This window comes from Equus przewalskii, chromosome 27, assembly GCF_037783145.1.
Source record: "Equus przewalskii isolate Varuska chromosome 27, EquPr2, whole genome shotgun sequence".
In the NCBI taxonomy this organism is placed as follows: Eukaryota; Metazoa; Chordata; class Mammalia; order Perissodactyla; family Equidae; genus Equus; species Equus przewalskii.
In genome coordinates this window covers 38228936-38245042 of record NC_091857.1, presented here as the reverse complement: position 1 = coordinate 38245042, position 16107 = coordinate 38228936, and the positions used below count along the sequence as shown (strand labels likewise).

Sequence of the window (16107 nt, the reverse complement as noted above, 5' to 3'; positions counted from 1 at the left end):
GTTGCCTAAGCCATGCAGCCTGTGCTATTTTGTGACGGCAGCCGGAGGCGACTAACACAGAGCCCCAGCTTCTCAGCTCAGCCGCCACCACTTACTCAGCCTAAGTGTCTTCTCTCTCAAGCTGCAGCCCCTGGCAATGCCCAACGACTGACTGTTTCTTGAAAACCAGCTGCTGTTTCAGCGTCCAGGCCTTTGCATGTACCCATCCTGGTGCCTTGAAGACCACGCTCCCGGGCTCCCTCCGCCAATTCCACCTGCACCTGGTGAATTCCTAGTCCCCTCCCAACATTCAGGCTGGGCTTCATGTCCCACAGAGCCTCCCCTGATGCGCACTCACCTTCATCTCTTCCCAAACAGTTCACCTCTCTCGCCTTCCACTCCTGTCATCAGACTCAGCACCTTGTCTGGCAATGCTCTGCCCGTGCCTCCTGTCCCAGGCTAGCAACTCAGGAGAGACCCAGCATCTTTACTGTGTTTGAACCCCTGGCCCTGGCCTAGGCCTAACATGGAGTAAGCATTTAGAATGTCTATTCCAGGCCTGTAAGAGTGGAAGTACTCTAGAAGGAGCACTACTGTAGCTGTTAATTTTTTATATCCTAGTGTTCGTTTCGGATCCCTTCTAGAATAAAGTCTCTAAGAGGAGGGAAAAGAGGAGGCTCAGGGAGAGAAGGCAGTAGACACGGGGTGCTGAGCACCTAAAACACACCACTTGGCCAGTCTTCTCTCTGGCCAGTCCTTTTATTAAATTAAACAATCTATGTCGACGCTTTTAATACTGGGGTTGACAAACTGTGGCCCCTCAGACAAACCTTGCTCTCTGCCTCTTTGTGGAAGGCCCACACACTGAGAATGGTTATAGCATTTTATTTATTTATTCATTCATTCATTCATTTGCTGAGGAAGATTGGCCCTGAGCTAACATCTGTTGCCAATCTTCCCCTATTTTGTATGTGGGATGCTGCCACAGCATGGCTTCACGAGCAGTGTGTATGTAAGTCCACGCTTGGGATCCGAACCTGTGAACGCTGGGCTGCTGCAGCAGAGCACGCAAACGTAACCACTATGCTACCAGGCCAGCCCTGGTTTTAACACTTCTAAAGCATTGTTAAAAAACAAAAAAAAGTGTGCAACATTGACTGTATGTAGCAAAGCCTAAATATTTACTCTCTGGCCCTTTACAGACAACATGTGCCACTCTCTGCTTTAACAGAATGAATCAATTTTGTATAGTTTATTTCTCACACACCATCCCTGTGGGGTGTGGTAAATACTGTAGTGTTGGTGGACTCCTTTTATAAGCCTTTGATTGCTTCCCACCTGCAAGGCTGCTGTCAGATGGCGTCAGGGGCCAGGAGTGAGCTGATGAGCAGTTCCTTGGGTTTTGAACGCTAGTTGAGTGACAGGCAGGAGAACACAAACTATTAAAACACACAGCACGTGCTTGGAAGCCACAAGATAATCTGCTGATGTTGAGTTATTAACCAGCTGCCAGTAAACATTAGGGCAAGAACCACAATAAGCAAGGACTGGACTTGGGATTTACATACAATCGCCTCCAGTCCAAGGGCACTTATTCGTAACAGGTGTAAGAGAACAAATGTCTAGAAAGATGCCAGAGTTCAGGTGACAGGAAAAGTATAAAAGGAGATAGAGTAATTACCTGATTTAAAGCAAACCTAGTAAACTGGTTTAAAAATCTCGTGGAAAAGCAAGCAATAGAAATGTTCACGCATCCCATGGGATTCATCAGCTCAGTTTCTGGAAATCCACCTTAAGGACACAAGACAAAATACAAATGAGTTTATTCCCACAGATGTCGCTGGCAGCACTGTTTAAAGAGAACATGGGAAATAACACAGATCCAAACGGCTGTGCTTGGTGCGGAACCATCATGTTGCCACCAGACGGAATAGTGAGGAGTCATTAGCAAGACGGGTCTAAATGCAGACCCACTCCTCCCCGGCTGACTGCTGCCTTTCAAGCCTTTTCAGTGGGCAGAGGAGAGGGAACTGAACACCCAGGGAGACTGAAAGTCGGCCCAGCAGGACCAGTGCCAAGGCAAAAACATGCAAATTAAAATATATTCATACTTTTTTTTTAGGAAGATTAGCCCTGAGCTAACATCTGCCACCAGTCCTTCTCTTTTTGCTGAGGAAGACTGGCCCTGAGCTAACATCTGTGCCCATCTTCCCCTACTTTATATGTGGGATGCCTACCACAGCACGGCTTGCCAAGCAGTGCTATGTCCACACCCAGGATCCAAACCAGTGAACCCCGGGCCGCTGAGAAGTGGAACGTGCGCACTTAACCACTGCACCACCGGGCTGGCTCCCATACTCCTTTTCATAGAGAAAGAATTTCAACTCTCTGTGGCATTAACAGTCCAGGGAAATGTGGTCTGCGGCGTCATATTCTATTCCCCTACACATCACAGGCGTTCTGTGGGCGGGTTTGAGAAACAGGCTATAAAATGAAAACAGCAGGATAGAAAGCTGTGTGTACACTACATGACTCCATCTAACCAAAACCACCACCACTGGGGAAATGTGAAATGATCATAATGGCTGGGTTAGCACAGTGGATTTTAGGTAATCTTACTATTTTCCATTTTCTTTCTTTTTGGCAATGTGGTTTCAGTACTTTAATTAAAAAATGTGGCTAGAAGAATCTTGCTGAGTTGCTAAGCCTCTTGGGTGGTAACAAAATCTGAGGCAGATGATCACAACACTAGTTTTCAATTTTGGTATTCTTCCTGGATTAACTTGAAGAAATGTAGGATTATAGAAATGAATCATCACTTAGGTACACTGTACTGTCTGCCGTAAGCTGACTGGAGGCCAAGGACCAGAACTCAGACAGGATGAAGCAAAGCCCTGGAGTCTGGGCGCTGGACGAGAAGGGAACCGTGAGAACGAAGCAAAGGCGAGCACGGCACGTCTGCGCACAGATGGACACCACCTCAGGCTGGGACACGCCGCCCTCGCGAATGGATGTGGTCTTTCACCTCAGCTCTCGGAGTCGGCAATAATCTCACCCAGTTTTGTTCCTTTCTCAGAGCAGATCATTGATTTCATCCCATCAGGATGCCTGATGCGTGGACTCAGATGGAGCCTGCCTGTGCGGCTCACACCCTCAGCCGTGTGAGTAAGGTCGTCACAGGTGAGGGAAGGTTACTGGCCAACCCAGAAGCCATCGGAGCTAAATCAGCGTTCAGCCACGTGAGCAAAGCTGCTACCGGACCAGACACCACGCCCACCTCTCCCTGATGCCCCACTGCAAACTCCCCCAAGGCTCCATCAAATACCCAGTGCAAGTGGGCAAAGACTCTGTTCCTTCTCTCATGATAAAATGCTAGAATATCCTAATCTCTGCAGTGCAGTAGTCAAAATTCGTAAAACTCCTACTTCTGCTTTACCAAGACCGAGATGCATGAAATGAGAAGGCACCATCACATTCATCAACCCTGGCTGGAAAGGCAGGTTAGCGCTGGACTGACCAGGGGCTCACAGAGCCACGCTGCAGGGAGCCAGTCCTCAAAGTGGATGGCCGTGTCCAGGGAGCCCTGACTTTATAATTGGGGGAAAGTCCTTGCACAGAGGGGTTTCTAAATACCCCTGAATAAGTACTAAGCAGCAGTGGTGCTAATCCCCTGTAGGTCTAAGAGGTGTAATGACACACGCCAGGCCCCAGGACTGTTGAGCGGACTTTATTTTTGCAGGCAAGAATGCAGCAGAGACAACGGCAGGTCCATCTTTCAACCGGGCTCTCAGTGTCGAGGTGACTCCCGTCCTGAAGAGGGCTGAGGCATCCTGAACTTTGAGAGTTCCAGGTTCAGGTCTAAGAAGGTGAACGTGTTGTAGTCATGATGCTGGAGGTTCTTGTAGGTGGTATTGTCGCATGGCTCGGTGGGCACGGCAGCCTGCGCAGGCTCTGAGGAAACAACACAGCTCGTGAGAATGTCCGCGGAAGGCGCTTTACAACGAGCCGGCTCACACACAGACTCTTACACACCAAGCATGCCTCATCAACCTACTTGTATGACTAAATGTCTAATTAGAAAAGAAAAGCCCAGGAAAGCAACAGGATTTTCATAAGCAAAAGAAAGGAATTAGCTGAAAATTTATCCTAACACATGTAGCCTTAAAGATGTAAGAAATAGAATAGTTACTACAATGCGTCTTAACATCTTACTTTGTATACTTCTAGGCCCTGGACTTCTCAAAATTTTGCAAATGCCTAGAACAATTACGGAGGGACTTCCAGGTCACTTAAAGCTGCAGGAAAAAAATTAGATCTACTAGAAATCTGTCTATAATAGAAACAAGCTATTTAAAGAAAATTTTCTAAAGGAGAAACTAAGTGAGCTTTCTAAGTCTCTAAATACAAGAAAATTCGATAACTCCAACTGTTTTAATAATAACACAGTTAAGGGGAACTGGAAATGAGATGTGTAGTTTTTGTTGTTTTAACTTTTTTTGGAAAAAGTTGTTGGTATACTTTAGACTTATAAACTAAAAAATACTAACTTAGATTTAAGTGGAAAAAAGAATTAAAATCCATACATCTACACATTGGGTAATCTTGAAACTAAAAGTGTGTGTTTGAAGCAAAAGAAATACTGCTCTCCCGCAACACGACGCGCAACATAGAATGACGGCAAAAATGAAGCTTGCGTGGGATGAAGGCCAAGGTTTGGGTGAAGTCCTTACTGACCCCAAACTTGTGTCACGGGGCTCTCTCAGCTTCTACTCAGGCTGCACATAAATACCTTAAATACATTTTTCCCACTATTTGAATTCATACCAAAAGCTTTGTTTTTCAACTTTTTAGTTGTATTAACAAAAATGATGTCTCATTTAAAGAGCTGACATCTTTCCAATCCTGGTGAGTACCCTCGATGTGGTGTAGGGACATCTTCAAAGCGGAACGCATTAATATAGCCCACACAGGGAAGGCGGTCACTGAGGGGAAAGTGGGCTTAGCAAACCTTATTGAAACCACCCCACCTGGAAGGCACGGCGCCGGGCAGCTGCGGTGAGGACTACGCAGTGGCACCCGTCCACCCTGCACAGACACAGCCCCTGCAACGGGGGCTGCACTCCTGGGCTGCACTCCTGGGCAGCGTCTTTAGCCTCCAAAGGGCAGAGAGAATATTGGAAAAATAATACATCCATGAAAAATTAGAAGCAAATTTTTCTCAAAAAGGCTTGACATCTGAAAACCCCAAATTCTCTGTGTTTTTATCCTGAAGGTTCTGGCATTCCTCTCCAATTTACAGCAGAATGACTAAAACAGTAGCATCAGGAAATGCAATTCTTGACGTCTTGAGAAGTCTGGCAAGCGCTGGCACATTGCATATTAATGAAAGAGGGAGAAAATGGAGACAGAAGAAAACACATAAATTCTGTCAACATAATGCAACCGATGACAATAATCACCAGGTAATGTAAATTAGGCAAGGAGGTTTTGAAAGGAAGAAAGAGCAAACAGGAAGGAGCTGGGCTGGTTAGCAATGCATTTTAAAGATGTCCCAAAGAGCCACAGATTCTAAAACTGGAGACCTCCTGTACCGTTTTGCCATGACCCACCTAAAGCACATTATATTTTGTAAAGGTCGATGCACGAGAAAACGGTAACAGGAAGAACAAGTTCCCTTTAAAAATGTATGGGAGCAAAAAAACCCTTCATATAAATTCAATATAGAAAAATAAAGCAGCTCATTGTGTTTTTCAGGTAAATCAGAGAAGGAAGCACTGTCCAGCGAGAAGACAACTTATGCCGTCCATGGCTGCCTTCGTGTCACTTACCGCTTTAATTCCTAACATGCGGGGTTCTCCCTTAGGCCTGAGGATGCTAGATGCAACCAGCTGTTTCGCCCACCCAAAGACCATAATACTGAGTGTCACTATCGCTCTTCAGTATGGGAGTCAACTAGGACGCCGTTTACTCAGTGAAATGCTCTGTAAGTTCATGAACACTTGGACACTCTCAAAAGTTAAGGGTGATGATGTTAAACTGCCAGTTTTCAAAATTATATTGGTTAAAGAGCAGGCAAGAGTGCCAAGGGCATACTCTTTCATTTCGAAATAAATCTGAAATGTTTTAGGGGTTCTGTACATAAGGTGTGTATGATTCACACTTCAGACACCCTCCTCTGCTCATCTGAGACAGTGTTTAGGCCCTATTTCTACTAGAGAATCTGACTGTGAGACTTCTTTCTATCACACAGTTCTTCAGACTCTAACCGCCCCCAAAGGACAAGGAGTTCTCAACCACAGTATACCCTGTGTGTCGTCCTGGTCTCCCAGTTGGGTTGCCGAGTCTTCGATGATTTCGCCCTTTTCCTCAAGCTTCAGTACTGCTGTCTTTTCATCGAAAACGTCTTTCTTATGAACAGGAACTGGCTTCAAATTTTTTATTGGTACCTGATCTTCCAAAATCTCTTCTTTGGCCTTCACTGTTCCTATTACCTGCTTCCCCAGATCTTCTTTTTTGAACAGGGGAAAAGCCCTCTCCCCATCAGGGTCTGGTACTTGTTTTTCCAAACCTCCTTCTCTGGCCTCAGGCGCGGTTGCTCGCAGCTGTCTTCCTGCTGTGGTTTCTTCTGTCAGTTGAGTGGGCGCTGGGCCACCATTCGGTTGTGTGGATAATCCTGATTTTGTATGGTCAGATAAGATTTTTTTAACTTCAAATGGCTTTTGCCTTTCTTTTTCTATTTCATTCGATCTGAATACTTTCTGCAGTTGTTTCTCCTTCACGTTTTGCTTCATAAACTCTCCAGCTACTTGTGACTTGGGCACTGCTGGTTTTGGTCCAGCACCATTTCTGTCCTCTAACAGCTTTGCAGTGGTCCCTTTCTTCTTTGCCTGATGGGGCCTCTCTGGAGAGGTGAGGTCAGGAGGTGGCTGCTGTGACCGGGCCTTCTCTTTTGTTGACATTGCAGTTTTGGGGGCTCTGCTGTCAAAGGAATGGGAGCCCTCTGGTTTTGGGAACCTGCCTTTGCCTTTGCTCGTCACCTGAGGATCAGCTCCTGAGCTGTCACCCTCCTCGTCTGACTCTGAATCAGAGGAGCTGGACGAGGATGAAGATGAGTCATCCGTCCCTCTCCTGCTCTGCTGAAGAGCTTCTGGATCAGAACCCTGTTTTCTGAATGGAGATGGAACTTTCTGAGGAAACTCTACCAAAGTCTTTCTTGACAAACGCTTGGGAACCCCTTCATCTGTGAATAGCCTGTGGTCATCGGGCTTAGGGCTAGCTACCATCCCACCTTCACTCGCAACTGACGGGTAAGAACGGGGTGAAGACAGGCTGTGAGACAGTTCAGCTGCTGCTGGGGTGGCTAGTAGCCTGCCCCTCTCCTTTGGTTCCACTACATCTAGGAAACGGCATAAAGAGGAATATTTAAGATTTTAATATTTAGTTACAATCTAAATTCATCAAAGTCACAGACATTTCATGACACATCAATCTGTTATTTATAATATCTTCAAGACAATTATCCTAAGAAACACTCCATGGACGCCCACTTCAGTGAAGGCCAAGCCACAGGGGAGAGAGAGCAGCAAGAAACGTAGATGTTTCCCTTTGTAGCTGAAAATTTAAAAAATGGGGATTTTTACCAACAGAAGTAACAAACGCCTCCGTTTTTCACAATGAGAGCTTCTTTGATGATAATTATTGAAGTTTTACAAATGTATAATTTCTTAAGGCTCTAAAAACCTGATGCTTTTCAAATATTAAAAAAGTTATCCATACTGTATGAACTTGAACTTTCTGTACAAAGTAGTGATGAGCCTGGTTTGGGTTTGGGTATGCACATACGTGTGTTTAAGAGTAGGGGGTCGGAGGAGGGGGTCATGTCTCACGTCGTTCAAATGAAGCTGCCCCTAAGAGAGAGAAAGTCCTTCAAAACCACAAGTCATCTGGGGATTTCTTCAGCCAAGGAAAATGAAAGTATTACAAGACTAAAGAAGTCTAAAGTAATTTGATATCATATATGTCACTGGAAACAACAGGTTTTAAACTGTAAAAAATAAGTGCTAATATAAAAGTCTTACATTTTATAGAATCAATTATGAGAAAAATGAAATCACATATAATACACTGATTAGAGCTGATTTCATTCCATTTTTTTCAGGTGGTAAATCTTTTCTAACCATACAGATCAGAAGGAAAATATACAAGTTTTATAAATTACAATTACTTTTCAAATGTAAAGCAAAATTTTTAAAAAAATCACAGATGGGCATACTCTAAATCTAGTCTTTATTTTCAAGTCTAGGAGTCTATTTTCTACTAAAAATACCTCAATCCTACTTCTCTAAAGTGGAAAAAATATAGTCCTAACTTTCCTAGCTTACCAGTATCCAAAGAGGTTTTTGTCTGTTTTTTGTTTTGTTTTGTTTTTGAGGAAGATTAGCCCTGAGCTAACATCTGCTGCCAATCATCCTCTTTTTGCTGAGGAAGACTGGTCCCGAGCTAACATCCATGGCAATCTTCCTCTACTTTATATGTGCGACACCTGCCATGGAATGGCTTGACAAGCCGTACGAGGGTCCACACACAGGATCCGAACTGGCGAACCCTGTGCCACTGAAGCAGAACGTGAGAACTTGAGAACTTAACTGCTGCACCACCTGGCCAGCCCCAAAGAGGTTTTTAATTGCTTTCTGAGTTCAGGAACAGAATAATAGAAAATGATCAAAAAAAACTGAGGAACAACTAAAAATCAGAAATGGGGCAAAGAGAGGTTAACGGTCAGTGTAAAAGAAAATGACTGAACATCTAAAGCAGTGGGTGACTGTTTGAAACCAGCACCTGCACCTCCATCATCACTACCTCCTCCACGGCATGTGTGACTCCGTGGCAACACGCTGGCCCAGAATCTACATTCTGACTGTCCAGAGCAGGTGCTGAGGCAGGGAACTCTCGGGACTCACAAAGAGCTCCAAGATTGTGTCAAACACAAAAATAAGGCAAAGGCATGCACACGCAGTTGAACGCTCCCTTTTTCTCTCTCTCTCTCTCTGTCTCTCTAGATGGTACAGCTCAGACATTCCTAATGGCAATGTATAAGAGATGCCGGCCTCCAAACCCTGCTAGCCTGCTCACCTGTATCATTAATCCACCTGTATGCTGAGCATTAATTTTCTAAGTATGAAAAATTAACTTAAAATAAGCCCTATCTTAGATAGGCTGCTTTGAATAGAAAAACTGTAATGCCTAAATCTCCCAAAGTATGTGATGGAGATTTTCTAAGGTGTAAGTTATTAAAACTACATTATAGGTTGATTTATCACCTACTGAAAATGGAAAGAAAATTTCAAATGGGATTAACAATGATATAATTTAGACATTTTGTTTGAAAAGGAAACTTCTATTATACAAGATGAGAATGCTTTAAGTTTCTTTTCTTCATGCTAAGTCATGGGAGAACTCCATGGAAAGGCCAACGGCCAACGGACACTATAGGAATGCTTTTTGCTCGTTATCAAGAGCCCATTTCTGGCCTGCTGCAGCACCGGCCCAGCGTCTTCCTCATGACTCAGAAGGAAGCTGGCCACGATGATCGGCAGTCACCCCCAGTCGCTGCTGTACCGAGGTGCCACTCTGCACACCAATCTGCCTTCAGTAGTGCAGACCGCTGCCTGTCACCCGGAAGACAGCACCACAATGCAGAGGAGCAACGGCCCTCACTCTGAACACAAGTATGACTTCACCTGTGTGTTCATGAATCTCTTACGTTTGTCTAGAGGCAGGACGCCCCCATACTCTGAAAACGTTTTAGTTTGGCAGTGACTTTCCTTGAAAGATAAAAACAATAAAACACAAAGCTACCTAAATAAGGCTGGCCGTGGAATGCAACTCAGCACAATGCAGGGACTTTTAGGGACTGTTGCCAATGTCTCGGAGACTGTACCGGCCTCTGCACTAACACCAGTGACAGCACAGAGAGTTCTCCTTATGGCTTCTCTAGCTCCTCTCAAAATGGAACTTACATTTCCTGAATCTCTTTTCTGCTTGGTTGAAAAGTGAGGGCATGACCCTCAAGTTTTTGGTGGTCCTCCTATAAAAAACAAAAATGACTAGGGTGTTTGAAATGGATTAGCCACCTTAAAATACTTCCATATCTTGTCAATGGGTTAGAAAAGTAATTTCAGAAACAAAGATGCACTTCAACACGACATGAAAGAACAGTTATTCACATTTTATATGGTAATTAAAACTTATTTTTTTACATGAGTTTGACTATAAAAAGTTGGTTTCTCTTTTTTAAATGAATACACAAGAACTGAGATTTTTCAGAGGCGAGACAGCACAGTGATTAAAAATAGCCAGTGGCGACTGCTTGCCTGGGTTCAAATCCAGGCTCCACCACCGACAACTGTGTGACCCGCCTCAGTTCACGTCTCTTTTCACCTCCTCTTCTCGTCTATAACATGGGGTCCTGATAGTATCTACTCATGGGGTTATGAGGACCAGCTGAGATAATATGTGGAGCGCTCAGAACAGTGCCTGGCATGCTGGTTACAATTAAATACACCAAATCCCTATTTCCAGAGATTCTTCACTTTTCAAACTGAATTAAGGATTTGAAATGGATAATTTTGGCTTCCTGACATTCTTTAAAAAGTGACACAGGAGTTATTCAGTCAATGATTTATTACTGACTGTTGCAAAATTCAGCCTAGTGACTGGACTCAAAGGAACACGAGAGCTGGAGAGCCAAGGGGTCTGCAGGAGGGGTCAGCTACAAGGAGACCCCGGATTCTGACAGCTGTGCGGACGGCTCTCCTCAGGAAGGACGCGAGTGCTACGAAAAGCTGGAGCCCCAGACAGAATAAGGCAGAACGTGTTCTGTGACCCCGGGGGCCTGCCTCGGGGGCAGACTTTGACTAGAGATGAGACCCCAAGCGTGAGTGCTTAGGGGCCCCCGTCTGCATGCAGGAAACTTCCATTAGAGCTTCCAAAGCCACCCACAACTGACAGGGGCTTCACCTGGCACGTGCCACTGGCGGGCGGAGAACATTTCTGAATCTTACACCCACCAAGCACTGACACTGCGGGGGAAACAAGAGGCCTGCACACGTGGATTTAGAAGCATCACTTCTTTTTCTTCATATGGGGATTATCAATTTTTAAATCACGAGATACAAGCAGAATGTGCATTAAAGACGGTGTAGTCCTGAAAGCCACCCTCCCACCTGAAAGCACTCTTGATTCACCCAGCACAGACATCTACCACCCTGATCATCATGTCTCACATCGACCCAATGAGGCTGGCACGCTGATCCCACTCAGGCACCCAGGAATCGAGGATGAGGCGTGCGGCATCCACCACGTCCAGAGGCAGAAGCTGTACGAGCCCAAGGCCAGCTCCCAGCTCAGTGCTCCAGTCTCATGACTGCACCCAACACTGTCACGAGATGAAGCACCCGTTTCCACTCACACACAGAAGCATGTTTCTAAAGGGTGGGGGGTGGGGGGGATCTTTGGCTTTGCCATGGTATTTTAAAATCCATTAATCCAATTTCATAAACCCACGAAATAATATTGCAGATATAAGAGTACAATTCACCAAGGGCAAAGATAATATTAAGTAATGAAATTCAACTAATCATTCATCGGTAAACATTAAAAGAATGTAAAAAACATGCCAAGCACAATACAGAATTTAACTGACATTCTTGTTAACACATTTTCGGTGTGACAATGCTATTGTGGTTATGTTAAAAAAAGAAAGTCTTCAAGTTTAGGATAACTATTCAAAAATTTATGGATTAGGAAAAGAAAAGAACACTGGACTTAAAAATGAGGAGGTATAGGACAGAATTAAATAATCCTCCTGCTGAATTCAGGCCTCCTGTTGATGGGGCTGCAGACGCCACCAGGAAGGTGTTTCCTCAGCCGAGACCAAGAGAGTGTGAAAGGCCGTGGCAGACTGGCACTCTCAACAAAATGCCAGTATTTATAACCTACCGATGTTTGTGTGTGGACCACAGAGGGGAAAAACAAAACAATCTAAACACTTTCAAACATCCAAACTGAGGAAATGGTGTTTTGGAGAAAATAAGACAAACTCAAATTATCATATGAAGATTAGAGATTTGCAAAGAGACTGTACTTATTTTTTTTTAGAGTTAACTAAGGTTTCATCAAGTAAGACTAAAGGCAAGGGACCTGTATTAAAATAAATTATTAATGAGCTGGGAGTAGCACATAAAATTCCCAGAAGTATTTAAAATATACTTGCATTGTCTATTTTCCTTCCATGAGGATATACTAATTGGTATTCAGAGGGAAAAATAAAGTAAAAACTGGTGATAAAAGTCAAAATGACTGTGGAAAGAGCTGGAAAGGCATCAGACATCATGCTTCATCAAAGTGAGTCATAATGGAAAACACTGCCTGCTCTTACTCCCTCTCCACAGTCATAAAACGACGCCCGAAACCCTGGACTGGAGCCCAGCGGAGCCTGGGAAACCACAGATGAGAAAGAACCAAAGACACTGAAAAAAGTCACAGTCGGGGCAGAAAAGCAAGGTGGGGCTCCTGACTCCCTCCCAGGAGTATGGGACTGTATTAGGGCCACCTAACTGCCACAGAGTCTTCATACTCTGCACCATGGTGCTACACGCTAGAGCTTGGCATTTAGAAAAGACAGACAGAACCAGTTCAGAGCCAAATGCTGAGCCAAGGACTGCTATGTTACTGACGTGTGTGGTCTGGAATCTGTGACAGACCTTATGTTTGATTACAATTGGGACACTGCTGGAAAGGAAGAACCAGAAATTAGGTAGGTAGTAAGACTTCTTTTCATCCTTGGAAAGCTGCCTGCCTTATTTGTTTTGTGTTCTCGTTCCCTTATGACTACCACTAAAATCTTACTTTTTGGTGGACTTTGCTTCTTGAGATTTGGTGGCTGTCCTTTTTCACTCTTTCCTGATTCTGCAGAGAGAGAAACGGTAGAAGCAAGTCCTCGAAACACTCGTGCCTCTAGGAATATAGTCTGACAAAAGAATGAACAAACACGGATATTTTAGAGCAAAGCCATTTATAATAGCTATTACTTCATATGAATACTATGTATTATTACTAAAAATGAATGCTTTGCTGTGCATTCATTTGGCATATTTCTGGAGCTTACTACAATTTTCATAATATACGCGTATTATGGAAATTTTGGAAAATACAAAAAAGCTGCAAGAAGAAAAAAACTCTCGAATTCAAGGAGAATCACTATTAACATTTGACTACTTCTCCAACCAGACTTCCTCCTGTGTATACTTTGTAGTCTCCAATTACCTATTAACCTAAAAAATACTATGATTCTTTTTGTAAAATGTTCTCCTAGACTTAGAAAGTAAAGCAAAATAAATACTATCTGTCCATTAAAAATGATGTAGATGAATAATAATTGCTTCAACAGTGTTTACATTGGATCACAAACGGCAAACATTTTATAAAGTGTTAACTCACTCAGCATCTATTTACTATGGCCTACTAGCGCTGGGCCCTGCTCTAGATGTGTTCATTTACTCAGCATATATTTACTACCGCCTACTATGTGCTGGGCTCTGCTCTAGATGTGTTCATTTACTCAGCATATATTTACTACCGCCTACTATGTGCTGGGCCCTGCTCTAGATGTGCTCATTTACTCAGCATACATTTACTACGGCCTACTATGTGCTGGGCCCTGTTCTAGATGCTGGACATAGAATGGAGGCGCCTACAGTACACATATGAAGGCGAAAATTTATTTTTCACGTTTATGACTGCAAGTAGGTGCATAGATGTACACAGGAAAGCTGAGAAAGTCGTTTGGAACTAGACAGTTCAAGGAGTAAACAATGGGCTCTAACAATAGATTTTCCCCCAGGCGTTCTTAACTGCTTTGCAATGAATAGTTAGTGCTTTTGTAATAAGGGCCATTTTTAATTTTAAATACAGTGAAGCCTTAGTTTTTACACACGGAGAAAGAAAGCCCTTCTCTCTCTCTTTTCATAGACGAGGTACTGTAAGCTGCCTTTTCAGCGCTGCGAAATAAGGCACCGGGGTCAAGCAGGAACCTGGACGCCGCCTCACATCCTCTCCTGGTTAAGGAGGAAGGAAAGACGCTGTCCGCAACGGCACGGACGGCGCACGACGGCACCGCACACCGGAGGCTCCCCAGGAGGTCCGGGACCAGCTGGGGCCCGACCGGGGTCCGCTCGCCGCCTCCCGCCCCAAGGACCCTGGGCTCGCCCGGCCAGCCTGTCCCGGCCCTACGCGGGGTCAGCACCCACCAGAACGGCCGGAGGTGGCCGTCAGGGCCGCGCCCCTCGCCCCAACCCTACACGGGCTCCCGGCCGCCGGCCCGGCCCCCTTTACCTTCAGCGCCCGGGCTCGTCCTTGCCGCAGCAGAAGGGAGGCGGCCATGACGGTGACTCGGGGGCGCGCCGGGCGACGGGCCGGGCGCGGCGGAGGTCGCGCCCGGACTGACGTGACCACCGCGCGCGCACCGCCCCCTGAGGTCCTGCCCCCTGGGACGAGGGCACCAATCACAGGCAGGGATAGAGGCGGGGCGGGGAAGCGGCAGCTGAGCGCGCGTCACCACCACGGCACGCCCCCGTCCCCGCCCCCTTGGCCAAATACACCAATCACAGGCAGGGCAGGGGCGGGCAGAGCCCTGGGCCTGCGCGCGCACCCCGGCCGCCCCGGCTCCACGCCCACTTCGAGACCACGCCCCCTGGTGGCGCTGCCAATCACAGGCGGGTTGGTCTATACGGACCCTGCGGGGGACAGGCAGTGTGGCGGCAGGGACGTCAAAGTGGTCGTTGGGCTGCGTGTCTCCAGGCATTGTCTGCCTGTGTCCCCTCCCCGCGTGGGCAGACTTCAGATTCGAGCGCAGAGTTCTCTGTTCGGCGGGCTTGAAGCCCCTCGGCACATTGTGTCCGGTCGGCGCACGTGCCCACCTCCCGCCATGGCCACCGTGGGGCGTCAGGTCAAGCCCCAGCCTGCGATCCGCGGGGTCACCACTGTTCACTGCCCGTCCTGCAGCGCGACCTCAGGCGGGACCGTGGACGCGCTTTTGGCCTATGACAACAGCAGTACCAGAGCTAGGCGGGTCAGAAATCCAACCTTTGTTTTACCTGTTTACAGCTGGCAGTGCAAAGATTCCCCCCAAACTTAGACGTAACCGCGGAGCAGGTGTACTTAGTTATCAGTCAGCTGGGAAACCATATACTAGTCTTTGCTGACAGCAGGAGTTGTTCCTCCGATCGTTCCTTCTCTTCTCGGGTCTTCTTCGGGCACCCATCACCTCTGCCCGGAGCTCTAGCAAGTACTGACCCAGCATTTTTAGAGAAAGCCTCAAAAACTTATGTTTGTCTATATGCCTTTATTAATCACATAAAATTCTATCTAAACTACTAGAAACTCCCTGTTATGTCTCGTAGGGATGAATTAGATTTCTTTTTAAGATAACAAGATAACTGGAGCATCCCTTGGATCCAAACCCTGAACTCAAAAGTGTTTGGGCCAAAGAGGAAAATTAAAATACTCAAATATCACACCCTCTGCACCCATGCCCTAGCTCTGCATTCTTGTCTAATGCATGCATTCTTTTTAAGCCCCAGAGGAAATGTGTTATTCCATTATCCCATGTAAATTAATAAAAGTGAATTATGTGGGTTGTTTTGTTTTGTTTTGTTTTAAGAGAGGTTAGCCCTGAGCTAACTACTGCCAGTCCTCCTCTTTTTGCTGAGGAAGACTGGCCCTGAGGTAACATTCATACGCATCTTCCTCTACTTTATACGTGGGATGCCCACCACAGTATGGCTTAGCCGAGTGGTGCCATGTCCACACCCGGGATCCGAACCGGTGAACCCAGAGCCACTGAGAATGAGAACGTGCGAACTTAACCGCTGCGCCACTGGGCTGGCCCCGAATTATGTGTTTTAAATTAAGATTTTTTTTTTTTAAAGCTTTCAGTAATACTGTGGTTTAAAAATATTGTTTAGGGTGATCATACAGAGTTTGCCTTAGTAAGTTAGTAAGATAATTTTCTTTTTAGTAAAAGAGAATAAAAGCAGGTAGCTCAGCAGACAGGAAAAGTAAATTTAA

General features: G+C 45.6%; 1 protein-coding gene across 2 annotated transcripts; it reads right to left on the bottom strand.

Annotated features, from left to right (window-relative positions):
- Nucleotides 1-3690: 3690 nt before the first annotated feature.
- On the bottom strand, nt 3691-15045 carry NDUFV3 (NADH:ubiquinone oxidoreductase subunit V3). Of its 2 annotated transcripts, XM_070597320.1 has the most exons (4): nt 14374-15045; nt 12889-13009; nt 6284-7375; nt 3691-3930 (listed from the first exon to the last, which is right to left on the bottom strand). In XM_070597320.1, exons 1-4 carry the CDS (start codon nt 14419-14421, stop codon nt 3767-3769), a joined length of 1425 nt encoding a protein of 474 aa, XP_070453421.1. In that variant the 5' UTR covers nt 14422-15045; the 3' UTR covers nt 3691-3766. The 2 variants fall into 2 exon arrangements, with proteins under 2 accessions (XP_070453421.1, XP_070453423.1); XM_070597322.1 differs by lacking the exon at nt 6284-7375 and having other exon boundaries at nt 14374-14552.
- Nucleotides 15046-16107: the final 1062 nt, after the last annotated feature.

Bases quoted from the DNA above. Each gene is read 5' to 3' on its own strand.
- NDUFV3 (XM_070597320.1), bottom strand. From the start codon at position 14,421: ATGGCCGCCTCCCTTCTGCTGCGGCAAGGACGAGCCCGGGCGCTGAAG. The intron at 13,010-14,373 runs GTAAAGGGGGCC...TTCTTTTGTCAG, and splicing joins GACGAGCCCGGGCGCTGAAG to ACTATATTCCTAGAGGCACG. The intron at 7,376-12,888 runs GTAAGATTTTAG...GCCGTTTCCTAG, and splicing joins GAAGCAAAGTCCACCAAAAA to ATGTAGTGGAACCAAAGGAG.